Genomic DNA, 17,953 nt, shown 5'->3' with positions numbered 1-17,953 from the left:
TTTTTATAGGTTTCAGAGTATAGGTCCCTCACATGTTTGGTTAGGTTTATCCCTAGGTATGTTATTTCTGGTGTAATTGTAAATGGGATTGTTTTCTTAACTTATCTTTCTCCTGCTTCATTATTGGTGTATAGAAATGCAACAGATTTCTATACATTGATTTTGTATCCTGTGACTTTACTGATAATGTATATTAGTTCCAGAATTTTTTAGTGGAGTCAGTAGGGTTTTCTATATATAGTATTATGTCATCTGCAAATAGTAAAAGCTTCACTTCCTCCTTACTGATTTGGATGCCTTTTATTTATCTTTGTTGTCTGATTGCTGTGGCTAGGACTTACAGTATTATGATGAATAAAAGTGGTGAGAGTGGACATCCTTGTCTTCTTCACCTTAGGAGAAAAGTCCTCAGTTTTTCCCTCATTAAGGATGACGTTAGCTCTGTTTTTCGTATATGGCCTTTATTATATTTAGGTATGTTCCCTCTAAACCTACTTTGTTGAGGGTTTTTAATTTATTTATTTTGAGAGAGAGAGCATGAGCTGCAGGGTGGGGCAGAGGGAGAGACTCCTCAAGCAGACTCCCCCTTGAGCATAGAGCCCAGTGCCAGGGCTTAATCCCAGGACCTGAGGTCATGACCTGAGACGAAATCAAGAGTCGGACACTTAAACAACTGAGCCACCCAGGCACCGCTTGACAGTTATCATGAATGGATATTGTACTTTGTCGGGTGCTTTTTCTTCAGCTATTAAAACAATCATGTGCTTCTTAATATTTCTTTTATTGATGTGATGTATCACACTGACTGAATTTGTGAACATTGAACCACGTTTGCAACCCAGGAATAAATCCCATTTGATCCTGGCGAATGATTTTTTTTTTGTATTAATCGGATTTGCTACTATTTTATTGAGAATTTTTGCATCTCTGTTCATCAGGGGTATTGGCCTATAGTTCTCATTTTTTAATGGAGTCTTTGTCTGGTTTTGGAATCAGGGTAATGCTGGCCTCGTAGAATGAATTTGGAAGTTTTCCCTTTTTTCTATATTTTAGAATAGTTTAAGAAGAATAGGTATTAACTCTTCCTTAAAATTTTGGTAGACTTCACCTGTGAACCATCCAGTCCTGGACTTCTGTTTGTTGGGAGTTTTTTGATTACTAACTCAATTTCTTTGCTGATCATCAGAAATTTTCTATTTCCTCCTGTTTGAGTTTTGGTAGTTTATATGTTTCTAGGAGTTTATCCATTTCTTCTAGGTTGTCCAGTTTGTTGGCATACAGTTTTTCATAACATTCTCATGATTTTTTATATTTCTGTGGTTTGGATTATTTCTCCTCTCTCATTTGTGATTTTATTTACTTGAATCTTTTTTTTTAACAAGTCTGACAGAGGATTAAAGAACCAGCTCCTGGTATCATTGATCTGTTCTATTGTTTCTTTAGTTCTGTATCATTTATTTCTACTCTAATCTTTCTAATTTCTTCCTTCTGCTGGTTTTAGGTCTTGTTTGTTCTTTTTCTAGCTCCTTTTGATGTAACGTTAGGTGCATCCCAAAGATTTTGGATGATTGTGTTGTCATTTGTTCCCATGTACTTTTTTATTCTTTGATTCCTGGTTGACTCATTCATTGTTGAGTAGCATGTTCTTTAACCTCCATGTATTTGTGATCTTTCCAGATTTTATCTTGTGGTTGGCTTCTAGTGTCACAGCATTGTGGTCAGAAAAGATAGGCATGGTATGACTTCAGTCTTCTTGCATTTATTCAGGCTAGTTTTCTGGACTAATGTGTGATCTATTCTGTAGACTGTTCCATGTGTAATTGAAAAGAATGTGTATTCTGTTTTGTTTTAGGATGAAATGTTCAAAATATATCTATTAAATCCATCTGGTTCAGTGTTTCATTCAAAGCCATTGTTTCCTTGTTGATTTTTTGTTTAGATGATCTGTCTGTTGATGTAAGTGGGGTATTAAAGTCCCCTACTGTTATTGTATTGCTTATTGATCAGTTCCTTTATGTTTGTTATTATCTGTGTATTTGGGTGCTCTTACGTGGGTACATAAACATTTACAATTGTTAGAGTTTCTTGTTGGAGTGTCCCCTTTATTACTATATAGTGTCTTTCTTTGTCTCTTGTTGTAGTCTTTAAGTCTATTTTGTCCAATATAAGAATTGCTACTCCAGCTTTCTTTTGACAACCATTTGCATGATAAATATTTCTCCATCCCCTCATGTTCCATTTGCAGGTGTCTTCAGGTCTAAAATGAGTCTCTTGTGGGCAGCATGTAGATGGATCTTCCTTTTTTATCCATTCTGTCACCCTGTCTTTTGACTGGAGCATTTAGTCCATTTACATTCAAAGTAATGATTGATTGATTGATTCACAGTAATGATAGATAGATAGATAGATAGATAGATACGTAGGTAGGTATTGCCATTTTATTACTTGTGGTTGTTTCCGGAGATTTTCTCTGATCCTTTCTTGTCTCTTTCTCTTTCACGGTTTGCTAATTTTCTTTGGTGATGTATTTGGATTTCTTTCTCTTTATTCTTTGCATACTTACTAGTGTTTTTTGATACATGATTACCATTATATTTGTATATAGCATCTTTTACGTATGGCAGTTTATATTAAGTTGATGGTTAAGTTTGAACCCCTTCTTCTCTCCTCCCCACATTTTAGGTATATGTTACTATATTTTATATACTTTTTTTTTTTTTGCAAGTTCGTCGACACTGTCACTTTTGGTCTTTCCACTCATAGAGTCCTATTTAATATTTCTTACAGGGCTGGTTTACTGATCATGAGCTCTTTTAGTTTTTGTTTGTCTGGGAAACTATTTATCTCTCCTTCAAACTGAATGATAGCCTTGCTGGATAGAGTATTCCTGCTGCAGATTTTTCCCATTCAGCACTTTGAATATATCATGCCACTCCCTTCTGGCTTGCCAAGTTTCTGCTGAAAAATCTCCTGCTTGCCTTCTGGGTTTTCCCTTGTAAGTTAATGACTTCTTTTGTCTTGCTGCTTTTAAAATTTTTTCTTTTTCACTATATTTTGCAATTTTAATTACAGTATGTCTTGGTGTCAGTCTGCTTTTATTGGTTTTTTATGGGGGGGGTTCGCTGTGCCTCCTGGATCTGGATGTCTGTCTCTTTTCCCAAATTAAGGAAATTTCCAGCTATTACTTCTTCAAATAAATTTTCCGCCCCCTTCTCTCTCTTCTTCTGGGCCTCCTGTAGTACAGATGTTATTACGTTTGATCGACTCGCTGAGTTCCCTAAATCTGTTCTCATATTGCTAACTCTTTTCTCTCTTTTGTTCAGCTTGATTACTTTCCATTGCTCTTGTCTTCTAGGTCCCTAGTTTGTTCCTCTGCTTCTTCCATACTGTTGTTCGTTCCATCAAGTGTGTTTCTCATTTCGTTTATTGAACCTTTTATCTCTCCTATGCTGTTCCTTATCTCTGTGTTAAGGGTCTCATGCCTTCCACTCTTTTCTGAAGTCCAGTGAGTATCCTTATGATCATTGCCTTCAATTCTCTATCAGGCATGTTATTTACATCCATTTCACTTGGATTTTTGGCCGTGGCCTTATGCTGTTCTTTTATTTTGGATAAATTTATCTGTCTCTATTTTGTCTGCCTCTCTGTGTTTCTCTGTGTTAAGAAAGTTGTCTTCTGCTCTTGAAAGTAGTGACTTTATGAAGAAGTGGTCCTAGAGTGCCTTGGATTGCAGTGTGTCCTATTCACCAGACCATGGTGCTTCAGGAGAGTATCCTGTATGTGATGCTTATGTCTTGCTGTTTTGTCTAAGTTCCTTTTCCTGTTTGTGCAGCAGTTTGCACTGACTCACTCTGCCTTTTTTGGGCTGTACTTGCTCTCTGTGGTGTTAGTGGGACCCAGGCAGGCTAGCTCTGAGGGTGTGTATCCACTGGTGAACTTGAAAGTTGGAAGGCAGTGTTAGGAAAATGTGCACAGGACCACTAGTCTTATGCCAGGTTCCTCGAAGCACTGAAGCAGCTACGGGCATGCCTCACACCTGTGCACCAGGCAGCGGGGTGTGGGGTATGTGCGGATTTAACAGAATTTGCCCTGAGTAGGTGAGTCCTCAGGAGACCTCATGCTGTGGTACACTGCTAGCAAGTTAGGTAGCAGTTGTCTGTACAGCCTCACCTCCTGCAGGTTGCTCTGTTTTAGTTCTGGGGGCGGGGGGTGGAATGGCTCCCATCAGCTCTCCTTTTCAGAGAAATCCCCCAACATGCTCCTAAGTCATTATGAACAGATCTGTCTCCCGGTTGCCCTCAGCATTGTGTAAACTGCCGCTTTTATGTTGCTTCTTCATACAGACTGCTGTCTCTTTTAAGTGTGGTGACCCAGTGATAGTAGGCCCAGTGCTGAGTTGTCTGACTTTTAAAGCTCCAGGCTCCTAAGTCCCAGTGGTTTTACAAACCGATTCAGCCGCTCTGGTTTTTAAAGCCAAACGTTATGGGGATTATTCTCCCCATGTGAGCTTCCTGGTACAGCTGCCCGTTTCTCTGCCCTTGCTGTGTGCCCAGCTCCCTCCTTTCAGTGGGCAGCCTCCCTCTGTCTTTCTGACCTTCCTAAACTTTCAGATGCAGCTGCTTCTCTATATTTAGTTGTGGAGTTTGTTCTGCCAACCTTCGGATTGTTCTTCAGTTTATTGACTTGGATGTGCCGATGATACCTAGTTGTAAATGTAGGACTGGGTGAGCTCAGGCTCCTCCTACTCTGCCATCTTCCCAAGCTCCTCTTTGTACAGTGGGGTTTTTTTTAAGTACCTTCTACACCCAGCGTGGGGCTCAAACTCAACGACCCCAAGACCGAGTCGCATGCTCTTCTAGCTGAGCCAGCAAGGCACCCCTGTACAGTGGTATTTTAGAAAATAGCTTTTAGGGGCGCCTGGGTGGCACAGCGGTTAGGCGTCTGCCTTCGGCTCAGGGCGTGATCCCGGCGTTCTGGGATCGAGCCCCACATCAGGCTCCTCCGCTATGAGCCTGCTTCTTCCTCTCCCACTCCCACTGCTTGTGTTCTCTCTCTCGCTGGCTGTCTCTATCTCTGTCAAATAAATAAATAAAATCTTTAAAAAAAAAAAAAACCCTTCTTAAAAAAAAAAAGAAAATAGCTTTTATGTTATATCACAATAAAGTTGCAAATTGCAGTAAGGAGAAACTATACACAGTTTTCAGACTCTAATGCAACAAACCTAAAATTAATAACTTTTCTAGAAAGTTTTTCCCTTATGTTCTGTATCGGGAGAAACAAATTTAATAAACTATTAAGAAGACAATTCTATGTATAAAAACTGATAGGATATGCTTAAAAATTGTACTTAGGTTACAAAAACATAGATGAAATGCTTAAGGAACAGATAAAGGATTTATATGACAGCTAGTTATTATGGGAGAGGGGAGAGAATAAAATAAGCACAAACCTTTGGCCCACTTAAATTTGGAGAAGATGGACCAAACCAAAAATTAGAACCTCAAGTTTAGTCAAAATACACCAGATTCGAGTCAAGGAAAGAATAAATAATTTACTAAGAAGTATGAACAAAATTAGATTCGGTGTCAAAGAATTGCTTCACCTAACAATCTGGATATTTTTCCAGCAATTTCTTTCACACATTTAACACAGATGACTCCATTTCCACATAGTTTTTTTTTAGAATATTAAAACTGGGTGATGTGTTTTATTAAAAGTTTGTCTAAATCTGATTATTAGATATAAGAGCATGCATATCTCCACCAAAAAAAGATACATCTCACATTCATGTACAAAAATCTTAAATGCTATAAAATATATTTCTCCAGTGATAATCTGTGATGTTTAATTTGAGTTTATTGACAAGCCATAAAATATTATCCAGGGTATTCACCTTGACAGCATTGGCTGGGGGGCAGGGTACACCACACACATTGTGGTCCATGTGAATGGTGCTCCCTGTGTCATACAGTGCCTACAGTTTTGCAAGGTAGCCGTGGGTTAAGACAGTTCATATGCTCTTGCTGGAAGATGTCGGTATTAGTTATGTAGAAGGGCTCCAAGGAGAGGAGTGTATCAGTACAGTTATGTTTTGTTTTTGTTTTTCCTTTTTAGATTTAGGAAGTTACAGACATTTAAAGGGTAACAAGCACCATAGGTAGCTCTTTCTTGTGACTCTTCAGGACAGGGAACCAGGTAAGTGATGACTCAATATGGTCTTATTGCTCCCCTCTTATGTCTACAGATGGGGAACAGGATGGAACATCTGCAAGTATGGATGCTTCTACCCAGGGCTTATTAGAAGGCATTGGGCTTGATGGTGACACATTGGCTCCCATGGAGACAGATGAACCTACTGCTTCAGACTCTAAAGGCAAATCTAAAATCACACCTGCTATGGCTGCCAGAATCAAGCAAATCAAGCCTTTATTGTCAGGTGAGTGATTTTCTTCATTCTACTCTCTTTTCTGGCTTTCAGAGCCTTAACCAGTTCTTAGACAAATTCAAATGATATGGCTCTGTTGTTTCCTTTAAGGAACTTGTAAACCGTGCTGGCTCATTTTTAGGTTGTATCTACTATGTTACAGGCTCTGTACTAACTGCTAGGGATACAGGGTAAGAGACTTGCTTCCTGAAAGCCATGTCTTTAATTCCTTCCTTGCTCCTCATTCTTCAACTACTGCAAATGGCTCGTGCTCTTATCATTCCGCTGAAATGACTCACCAGTGACCTGTTGCTAAGTCCATTGGGATACTTTTCAGTCCCCTACTCACTTGTCTGCAGCATGATAGTTGGCCCATCACCTCAGAATACTCTTTTCTTGGCTTCTGTGGTATTAAACTCTCCTGCTTTCCTCTTACCTGTTTGGCTACTCCACCCAGTCTCCTCTTATTTTCTCTGTCCCTTAAACATAGCTGGCAAATGACATGGTTGATTCATGTTCTAATAATGTCATTTTGGCAGCTCTGTGGAGACTACATTAACATGATATAAGATTGCATTAAAGATGTGCACTGATCTGTCTTTGTCTTCTTTTGCCTCTTAATGTAATATCAGTGTTTGGGGAACCTGTTTTGTATGTTCATTAGTATTTGCCACTTTCCGACACCTTAATGTAGAGAGAAAGGTGAAGACATAACTCCTGGAAATCTAGAGCTCTGCCCCAAAGCAAGCAGAAAATGGCCTTTGGTGGGGCACCTGGGTGGCTCGGTTGATGGTCTGACTCTTGTCAGCTCAGGTTGTAAGATCAAGCCCCACATTGGGCTCTGTGCTGGGCATAGAGCCTGTTTGGGATTCTCTCTCTCTCTCTCTCTCTCTCTCTCTCTCTACCACTCCCCTGCTCATGTGTGCACACGCACAGTCTCTCTGTAAATTAATTAATGTTAAGAAAGCCACTTATAAAATTTTTATACTTTTCCCAGTGATCTTTTTTCCTTTGGGGATCATATATTTAATGTTGTGATCAGACAATGTATATGTTCTTTCCTGGTCTTAAGTGGTTAACAGTTTTGCTATTTTTTAAGTTCTATAGGCATTTTAAGTGATTCTATAACCCAGTAGATGTATCATTTACCTAACTGGTTCATATTGATCTGTGGCTTTTTCTACAAAGTTGTTTTCAGCTCTGTACCTCCTTTAACAGTGTGTTTATCTTGTCTTTCACATTTGTTATATATCGAGTGCCAATATACTTACTTCTCTGTCTCCTGCCTTCAAAAGAGGCATTTATTCTCTGTGGAACATTGACAGTAATGTTAGTTATAATGAAACCATTCTGAGTATACGCTCATGCCTTATTCTGACTTTTGCTTTCTAGCATCCTCCAGATTAGGCCGAGCGCTTGCTGAACTATTTGGACTCCTTGTTAAACTTTGTGTGGGGTCTCCTGTCCGCCAGAGAAGGAGCCATCATGCTGCCAGCACCACCACAGCACCGACACCTGCTGCTCGATCCACAGCCTCAGCCCTCACTAAGCTCCTCACAAAGGGCTTATCTTGGCAACCTCCACCATACACACCTACTCCCCGCTTCAGGTGAGTTCTACTGGAGATACAGAATCTAATTGGTTCCTTTTCTGCTTAAGTGGAGAGTGAGCCACTGCACTAGAGGACTTGAAAGTTTCCCTGTTAACTCTAGATGTCTAGCCTACGTGCAGTTTAATGTACTTGTCTTGGTTCTTCTTAGTCTAGAATATAGAGATTTTTTAAAGCATTTATGATCAAACTGTATTTCAGTAACCTTGTATTTTTTAGTAGGTGAGAACTGTCACCTTTTTTGCCTTAGAAGTTTTAATCAGACTAGCCAGCCACCCATCTGAATTCCAGTCAGTCTCTCAGTCACTTCAGTACAATGTTAAATTTTACCCTAGGCATCTACATGAATTTCCCACCGCTTCTGTGACTGCCTCAGAGAAGGCTAAAATTTTGCTTTTTCCCCTCTTTCAGGCTGACATTCTTCATCTGTTCAGTTGGTTTTACATCCCCAATGCTGTTTGATGAGAGGAAGTATCCCTACCACCTTATGCTGCAGAAATTTCTCTGCTCTGGAGGCCACAATGCTCTTTTTGAGTAAGAATCAAGTTGCTTCACAGAGAAGCATTTCTTGGAGATTGGTCTTTCTGTGTGTCTTAGCAGCACGCAACTTTCTAAGTCACCTATCCTGTGACAGCGGGATACATAGAGACAGCTGTTAGTTGTACCCTTTCACATTCTGGAAACTAGCCATTTTTGTCTCAGTCTTCCTTGGAGGGTGGGATTCAGCCTGTCCTTGAGGTGTTTGTGTAAGGGTCTCTGCGTTTCCTCATCTGGTTTTTAGTGCCAGATGTATATATTTTTCCAATAGACTTATCCTTTTCTGTTGTTTCTCTGATAATTTTTCTGCTTCTCTTGGTCTGAAGATTCTAAGCAGAGTTTCACTTTTTTTATTGAAGTATAGTTGACATAAGTGTTATACTTGTTTCAGGTGTACAACATTGTGATTTGACAATTTTTGTACATTATGCAATGCTCATCACAATAAGTGTAGTTACCATCTGCTACCATACAAATTATCTCTATTCCCTATGCTGTACTTTCCATTTCTGTGACTTGTTTATTTTATAACTAAGTTTGTACCTCTTAATCCCCTTTACCTATTTCAGCCATCCCCCTACTCCCCTCTGCTCCCCTCTGGAAACCACTTTGGTTTGGTTGGTTGGTTGGTTTGTTCATTTTGGCTTTAAAAAATAAAGCTAAAAGTGGTAATTATTTTGCATTCTGTATATGTATCAAATCATCACATTGTATACCTTAAACTTAAATCTGCTATATGTCAGTAATACCCAAATAAATCTGGAATAAACCCTCCCCTCAAAAAAAGATAAAGCTAATAAATGTACAGATGTTGGACAGATTAGCAGCCATAGCTCCAAGAGGAGGGACATATAGTGGCAATATAGATACTGGGAACCTTCTGAATGCCGCTCTCCCCCCACCCCGATCTAAAATACTAATATTTTATCTCCATACTTTCTCTTATTTGAATTTTAGAACTTTCAATTGGGCTCTGTCCATGGGAGGCAAAGTTCCTGTTGCTGAAGGATTAGAACATTCAGATTTACCTGATGGCACAGGAGAATTCCTAGATGCCTGGCTAATGCTAGTGGAGAAGATGGTGAATCCCACCACAGTGCTTGAATCTCCACATTCACTGCCTGCCAAATTGCCTGGAGGTGTCCAGAACTTTCCACAATTCAGTGCCCTCCGCTTCCTTGTGGTAACTCAGAAAGTGAGTATTGAGCATTCTGAAACCAAGAGGGATTTCTCATGCTGACTAGGTAGCTCTCCCTCTTTTTGTCCTCCTTAATGAAATAACTTGATTGTTGGAGAACCATTGGATCCTACTCCCAGATAGGACTGCCTCACAGAAGGGGATAGAGACTACTGGAGAATTCCTTGTAATGTAAATATTTGGACTGTAAACTTGAGATGGGTACTTCAGGTTGGGTTAAATGCCCCTTCTCTGTGCTTCTTTAGGTCTCCTCAGTACTGACCTAGAGTTTTATTGTTGGCCCTGATCTTTTGTGGAAAGACTATCCCATAGGTCTTATTCCTCCAGTGGCTTTGAATTGAGACAAAATGATCTTCACACAGCTTTTCAAATGACTTCTAGGCAGCCTTTACTTGCATCAAGAACCTGTGGAACCGGAAACCCCTGAAGGTATATGGCGGGCGAATGGCTGAGTCCATGCTGGCCATCCTATGCCACATTCTCCGAGGAGAGCCTGTGATTCGAGAGAGACTGAGCAAAGAGAAGGAGGGATCTCGAGGAGAAGAGGACACAGGGCAAGAGGAAGGCGGCTCTCGCCGGGAACCTCAAGTCAACCAGCAGCAACTGCAGCAGGTAGGGTCCTGGCTTCCCACTCCAGGGCCCAGACTTTGCCACCAATAGAAAGCTCACAAACCCACAAGTATATTCTAAGTTTACATGCCACTAAGTGGGTTGTGGGTTTTCTGTGTTTACATGCCACAAAGTGCTTGGTCCTCTCAGCCAGGAGCTAGGTTTAAATTTGTTCCCTCTTATTTTTTTTTATTATGTTCAGTTAGCCACTGTATAGTACATCATTAGTTTTTGATGGTAGTGTTCAGTGATTCATTAGGTGCGTATAACACCCACGGCTCATCACGACATGTACCCTCCTTAGTACCCATCACCCTGTTACCCCATCCCCCCACCCCTCTGAAACCCTCAGTTTGTTTCCCCCTGGGGTCCATAGTCTCTCATGGTCCGTCTCCCTCTCTGATTTCTCCCCCTTCAGATTTCCCTCCCTTCCCCTGTGGTCCTCCGTGCTATTGCTTATTTCCACATATGAGTGAAACCGTATGATAATTGTCTTTCTCTGCTTGACTTACTTCACTTAGCATAATCCCTTCCAGTTCTCTCTTAGCATTCCTTTTTTCTCCTGAGAAAGCTGAGGTATAGTTTCAGTGCTTGTAACCAGTATAAGATTTGTGTCCTCCCAAGCATGTTGTTTAGTATTAAAACTTTTTTTTACAGTATTCTCAGGCTGTGGCTGCCTTGTTCTTTGGATGCGAACTGTCCTCAGCTACTTTCTGATTTATCTATAGAGGGAAGGGTTAAGGGTATCACGACCCAAATTTATTCACCAACAAGAGCTCTCTGAAACTTTACCTACAAAATTTGTTTGTTGTTTTTAAGTAAATCACATTTTAAAAATCGGAGGCTAGCAGTGGAGGGGGGGAGGCACTTATGATCCTGACCTTTTAATCTCACAGAGCATTTAGTGTATTCCTCTGGGAATTTATGTGTGTGTATGTGTGTTCTCTTTAGGTCTAGAGTCCTCTTCAAATATGTCTTCTACATATACATGCCACATTTTTATTACAACCAATAAATGCTCACTTTAAGAAAATTTGGAAATACAACAAAATATTTTTAAGTCATTTATAATGTCAGCACACAAGATAGTTTTTCATCAGTTTTATGCCTAATTTTTACAAAATTAACATACAGTATGTAGAATTGTGCTATCATTAAGAAAATATTTTTTTGACTTCTTGTCATTCTTTTATTAATGGATGTTAATTTTATTATTTGATGTTGTAAAGCTGTGGTGTATAGTTTCCTTTTGTACAAATCTTTCTGTACATCTCATGATTATTTCCTAGTAATAAAATTCCAAGATCAGTTTCTCAGGCTCTTTTTCTGTTGCCAGTTTGTTTTCCAGAAATGTGGGGTCCAATTTTTGCTTCTATGTGTAAATCTCAGTCTTTGAATTAGAGTGATCCTATTAATGATAATAACCCTCTAGCCCCATTTTCTTAGAGGACAGAATTGAGAATCACCTTGGCTTCCTGCTCCAATGTGTAGCTCTAATGTTTGAATACTATGGAAGCACCAAATGGAAAGGATTGTTCATTTACCTAATTGAGCTTATTAATGTTCTCAGTTCATATGAAGTTAGAAAAACTTATTTCCATCTTGAATGGGTTTCTACCTTTTTAAAATATTTTAAAATGCATTTGTATTTCTCTTTTACTACGGTTCTGATATCCTGCATTCTTTTCATAGCTCATGGACATGGGCTTCACAAGGGAACATGCCATGGAGGCCCTGTTGAACACCAGCACCATGGAGCAGGCCACAGAGTACCTTCTAACCCACCCTCCCCCAATCATGGGAGGAGTAGTTCGGGTAAGTTGTCTCGGGGCCTCTAGTTTTGTAGGCATTGGTTTGGCTGCTGCTGTGTTTTTTCTTCTGTTGTACTTCCATCATTAGTCTTCCTTCTATGAACTGCTTTTCATTTTCAGACTTTCTGCATGCCAATATTTTCATTTTGTGATAACTCTCAGTTCTAGAATGTAATAAGCAGAGGCTTCCTATCTCCTAGCCAAGCAAATTAGTGGATTTTTTTTTTCAGAAGAACTCTTAAGTTATCCACAGTCAAAAAGCAGTAGAAGAAATAACTACCTTTCCTGAGCTGCAGAATAAGTGGTCACATTAAAGCCCCCTTCCTATGCTTAATTTCATTGTGATTTTCCCTCTCTGTTATTGTAGTGACCAAATAAGCCTAGTTGGGTTCAACTCTTAGAGAGCATCATTCAGAGCACCTTTTCCTCTAAAGCTTGAGCATGGGATGTCTGATTCCTTGTAAGTAGGTATGTGCTTTGTTGCTGGATTTTCGGTTGTTTCTCTGTAGGATCTGAGTATGTCCGAAGAGGACCAGATGATGAGAGCAATTGCCATGTCTCTGGGACAGGATATTCCAATGGATCAAAGAGCGGAGTCACCTGAGGTAACTAGGAAACAGGACATCCAAAAGGGTCTGACACATTAATCTTAGTATTTTTATGAACATTCTGCTACTACAAAATAATTGGAGGAATTAGAATCTAAGGAATGACATGGGAGTATTCATTCATCCCAACCTTGCATCACTGATAATGATGTATTGCCATCACTGATACAGTGTGTTGACCTGAAGCTTTAAGTGAGGCCCATGAAATGTTAACCTTTACTCTCAAATAAGAAACCCAAAATGTACTTGGTAGTGTTCATTATGCCAGTTTTGGCTGTCTGTTCTTAGGTAACAATTACTTCAGTTTACTATATTGGCAGAGAATGCAGGATAGTGTCTCCAAATGATTTTGTGGGAGGCTGTGATACAGGGTGCTGTGAATAAATCGGCAATATTTTGGGGTTGGAAGCGCCCTCCTCCTCTGCTTTTCCTGTCTTGCCTTAGCCTTTGAGGCTGCCCTCATGAATGATAACCACACTCTGAAGAACGTATCACCTGCTTGAGGAAAAGGTAGTGGGTATTCAGTATGGTAGGGCCAGTTAATTCTTTTTTTTTTAATGATTTTTTATTATGTTAGTCACCATACAGTACATCCCCGGTTTCTGATGTAAAGCTCGATGATTCATTAGTTGCGTATAACACCCAGTGCACCATGCAATACGTGCCCTCCTTACTACCCATCACCGGTCTATCCCATTCCCCCACCCCCCCCCCCCGAGGCCCTCAGTTTGTTTCTCATAGTCCATAGTCTCTCATGTTTCATTCCCCCTTCTGATTACCCCCCCTTTCTTTATCCCTTTCTTCCCCTACCGATCATCCTAGTTCTTATGTTCCATAGATGAGAGAAATCATATGATAGTTGTCTTTCTCTGCTTGACTTATTTCACTTAGCATTATCTCCTCCAGTGCCGTCCATGTTGTAGCAAATGTTGAGAACTCGTTCTTTCTGATAGCTGAGTAATATTCCATTGTATATATGGACCACAACTTCTTAATCCAGTCATCTGTTGAAGGGCATCTCGGCTCCTTCCACGATTTAGCTATTGTGGACATTGCTGCTATGAACATTGGGGTGCATATGGCCCTTCTCTTCACTACGTCTGTATCTTTGGGGTAAACACCCAGTAGTGCAATGGCTGGGTCATAGGGTAGCTCAATTTTTAACTTTTTAAGGGACCTCCACACTGTTTTCCAGAGTGGCTGTACCAACTTGCATTCCCACCAACAATGTAGGAGGGATCCCCTTTCTCCACATCCTCTCCAACAATTGTTGTTTCTTGCCTTGTCTATTTTTGCCATTCTAACGGGCCAGTTAATTCTTAGAGTGTTACCTGTTTTTCTTCAGCACTCCCATATGCTGTCATTCTTCCTTCCCTGCCTCCAGGAAGTTGCTTGTCGGAAGGAAGAGGAGGAACGGAAAGCTCGGGAAAAGCAGGAAGAGGAAGAAGCTAAATGTCTAGAGAAGTTCCAGGATGCTGATCCATTGGAACAAGATGAGCTCCACACTTTCACAGATACCATGTTGCCAGGCTGCTTTCACCTTCTTGATGAGCTGCCAGACACAGTGTACCGGGTGTGTGATCTGATCATGACCGCAATCAAACGTAATGGAGCTGACTATCGAGACATGATTCTGAAGCAAGTAGTCAATCAGGTAAGTTCTCCAGGAGCCAGAAGAGGAGAGTGTTATATGCAGCTAATGAATTGTTGAACACTACATCAAAAACTGATGATGTACTATGTGTTGGCTAACTGAACATAATTTTTTTAAAGGTAAAAACAAAAAAAAGAGTGTGTAAAGTGGTTTTTCTGCCATCATCAAACTCTGATTTCAAAAAAAAATGAAACCCTTTTTTGTGTTTGTTTTGTTTTGCATTTTATCCTGTATGGATATATTCTCTTTAAATTCTTTAGATCTGGTAATCTCACTCTTCTTGAGTGTTCCCTGCAAAAAGTGAATACTTCACAAAAAAGGTCTCTGAAAGGAAAAAACGAAGCTCTCATTTTCTAGGCATTGATTCTTCTGAAATTCATCTGAAATGTCCCAAATGTGTCTCACTCTTGAGCCAGGTTAGGTCCCTTGGACTATCAGTGAATAAATGTTTTATTTTCCCTCTTCTGTGTAACAACCACTTTGACAAAAAGTTCTCATCATAATGAATAGCTGTGACCTGGTATTTGTCTTTTTTTAAACACTCTCCAGAGGAGGGAGTGGCGAAGGACTGAGTGTTTTCCTCATTATGAAATTAATGTATACTAATTGTGCACATTACTTTTATTTAAAGCAAAAATCTTAAAAAAAAAAAACCCACCATGAATATTAAAAAAAAAGTAATGTGCACAATTAGTATACATTAATTTCATAATGAGGAAATAAGAGAGCACACGCAAGCAGGAGGAGGGGCAGACAGAGGGAGAGGGAGAGAATCTCAGGCAGACGCCATGCTGAGCATGGAGCCCAACTCAGGGCTCAGAGATAATAATGACCTGAGCCAAAATCAAAAGTCAGATGCTTAACCAACTGAGCCACCCAGGGGCCCCTACTATTCATGTTCTTAAATCATTGGAATCTTGTTTTACATATTTTTTAAAGTCAAGAAGCAGAGGAAGAAATCAAAAAGTGATGTATGGAAGCATAACTTTTAGTGTATGGAAATACCACAAAAGTAAAAGGCAAACTGGATAAACCTTTTTTTCTACACAAGATAAGACCCAGGTTTAGTTATCTTTATATAAAGAGCTTACAGAAATGATTTTTAAGAAAACTAAAACTTAGAATCTAAGAGCAATTACTTCAAATTTATAAGAAATTTAACATGCAAACTAAAGCAAGACTAACATTTCTGACATTCTGGTTTATTTTTGTTCTTAATGATAATTCTGGGGCAGATGTAGTAAAAGATTATCAGTGGAAGTGTAAGCTGGTAGAAGCTCTGTGGGGTTGACTTTATACTAGAATTTTTTTCCCTAGAAATTTTTTAAATATTCATTTCCTTTAACTTACTAGCTTCTTAGCGTCTTGTAATCTAGCCTAAGAAAATCATCTTTTAGAGGTGCTCCTTTTTTACCATACAACTTTTGATACAGACATTAAATCCCTATGGTAAATGTTTTACTATTTACTCACCCTCCTTCAGCAAACATGTTGGGGATAGAGGGAGTATTTTACAAGGTTGAGACTGTTTTGACAAACCTTATCATACTCTATAGTTACCTGACTTGACCACTTCTCTGCTTTTGTAGGTATGGGAAGCTGCTGATGTATTGATCAAAGCGGCTCTTCCCCTGACAACGAGTGACACAAAAACTGTGTCAGAGTGGATCAGTCAGATGGCCACCCTGCCCCAAGCCTCCAATTTGGCTACTAGAATCTTGCTTTTAACACTGCTTTTTGAGGTAAGATTTAGATTTTTTGGTTCCTGTGATTCATCATTAAAGAATTATCAAACACCTGCCATTGGAGACCTTAAAGAAAGTAGAAATGTAAGGCATGATCTCTGCATTTCATGAGCGCACAGTTTCTGATAGGCTGTAAGACATGTAATTAAGTACAAGATGCAATGTTTTGTGCCATGTAAATAACATAAAGAATATTCTCTGAATTCGGGAGGAGGGCTAATACATCACTTGTAGATAATGAGGAAAAAAATGCTTCTTGGGACAAGTGTTAATTGAATTGTGTCATAGAGGATTTGGGGGGGTTTTAGAATTGACCATCATAGTATAGTTGTGGAATAATTTGGGCCTCTCTGAAGAAACCTAACTGGTAGCCAGAGTGGGGTCAGATGTGGAAATTGGATAATAGGCATCAGATATAATCTGATTCTTCCTTCATACCTGGTTAGTCAGCAGATTATTTTAGGCAAGACAGTGGTTTGGCCAGGACATTTTCTTATTCTAGCCAATACGGGAATTAAGAGGCAACTGACCTTGAACAAATGACTCTTCATTTGTAGCTCATGTTTATTAGTAAAACCTGAACTTAATGTGGTAAATCCTTTACAACAGCTGGGGAGATTAAGTCCAATATATGTCAAATTGTGTGTCTACAGTCTTATTTTCCTTTTTGATGGAAGTGATTCTTACAATAGCACTTGTGAATGGATGCTTCTAGGAAAGATTGCAAAGTACTGAATGCTGGGGGTCCTCAATAACATTTTAATATGAAGAGAAATCACTCATGAATCCCCTCCTTTTTAAAACTCAAAGGACCGGTCTTACATTTTCTTCTAGTCCTTTTCCTGTGCATTTAAACAATTAGGATCAGACTGTTTAGAAACTTGTATCCTATATTCTTAGTATTATATTACAAATATTTTCCCAAGTCATATATACATTCCTTCTTTTCGATGTCCCCTCGTTTATTTAAGTAATTGCCTGTTGGACATTTAAATTACTTCTAGTGCAGCCCCTATAAAAGAGCTACTTTAGTGTAGGCCCTATAGAGAAACTACTAATCATTGCTGTGTTTGATTGTTCCATCTTCCTAGAAAGAACGTAAAGGTTCTCTTTAAATCAGAAGCTTTTCACCTTCAACAAAATTAAGACTGTGTAGCCTAGATGGTGGTCCTTGATGATATTAATGATACTAATAACAGCTTCCATATTAAGTATATACTAATGTGCCAGGCACTGTGTTGGGCATTAGAGAGAGTAAGCGAACATACACACACACTTCATTTAATCACCACAATTAACATTGGAGGTAGAAATTTGTTATTTCCTGTGACCCCTGAGGGTCTAGACACCCAAGGCCTAGAGAATTTAAGTAACTCATCTCAGATCACACAGCTGGTAGGTGGCAGAGGTGGAATTTAAATTCAACCAGTTCTCTTAGTGTTCATCTCTGTGTCCTCCTATACTGTGCTAATCCTTAATACTGAGTAGAAGTTGGTATTTATGTTTTTTCTTTGATCAATTAGGAGTTGAAGCTACCTTGTGCCTGGGTGGTTGAATCAAGTGGCATCCTTAATGTCCTAATCAAACTCTTGGAAGTAGTTCAGCCCTGCCTACAGGCCGCCAAGGAGCAAAAGGAGGTCCAGACCCCAAAGTGAGTGACTCTTATCTCACCTGGTTTCACTCCTGTTCCCCTTAGACTTGGGCCCTAAAGTGTAGGGCCTGAATCAGGCACTTTCTGGAGCATGTCTGGGGCAAATC

The 17,953-nt window shown here is 39.6% G+C and overlaps 1 protein-coding gene across 22 annotated transcripts in view; it reads left to right on the top strand.

Moving 5' to 3' along the window:
• The window catches only part of HUWE1 (HECT, UBA and WWE domain containing E3 ubiquitin protein ligase 1), a 160,953-nt gene that overhangs the window by 98,712 nt on the left and 44,288 nt on the right, over nt 1–17,953 (top strand). For all 22 annotated transcript variants that reach the window (XM_048213204.2, XM_048213197.2, XM_044380147.3 and 19 more), the window contains 10 exons: nt 6,245–6,436; nt 7,817–8,033; nt 8,445–8,567; nt 9,528–9,765; nt 10,150–10,380; nt 12,070–12,192; nt 12,698–12,793; nt 14,181–14,450; nt 16,040–16,192; nt 17,719–17,846. In XM_048213204.2, coding sequence (XP_048069161.1) covers nt 6,245–6,436; nt 7,817–8,033; nt 8,445–8,567; nt 9,528–9,765; nt 10,150–10,380; nt 12,070–12,192; nt 12,698–12,793; nt 14,181–14,450; nt 16,040–16,192; nt 17,719–17,846 — 1,771 coding nt within the window. The remainder of the gene's footprint in view (nt 1–6,244; nt 6,437–7,816; nt 8,034–8,444; nt 8,568–9,527; nt 9,766–10,149; nt 10,381–12,069; nt 12,193–12,697; nt 12,794–14,180; nt 14,451–16,039; nt 16,193–17,718; nt 17,847–17,953) is intronic.

The sequence above is a fragment of the Ursus arctos genome, chromosome X (assembly GCF_023065955.2).
Source record: "Ursus arctos isolate Adak ecotype North America chromosome X, UrsArc2.0, whole genome shotgun sequence".
Classification (NCBI taxonomy): Eukaryota; Metazoa; Chordata; class Mammalia; order Carnivora; family Ursidae; genus Ursus; species Ursus arctos.
Note: the sequence above shows the minus strand (reverse complement) of the source record. Positions and strands in the feature narration are given on the sequence as shown.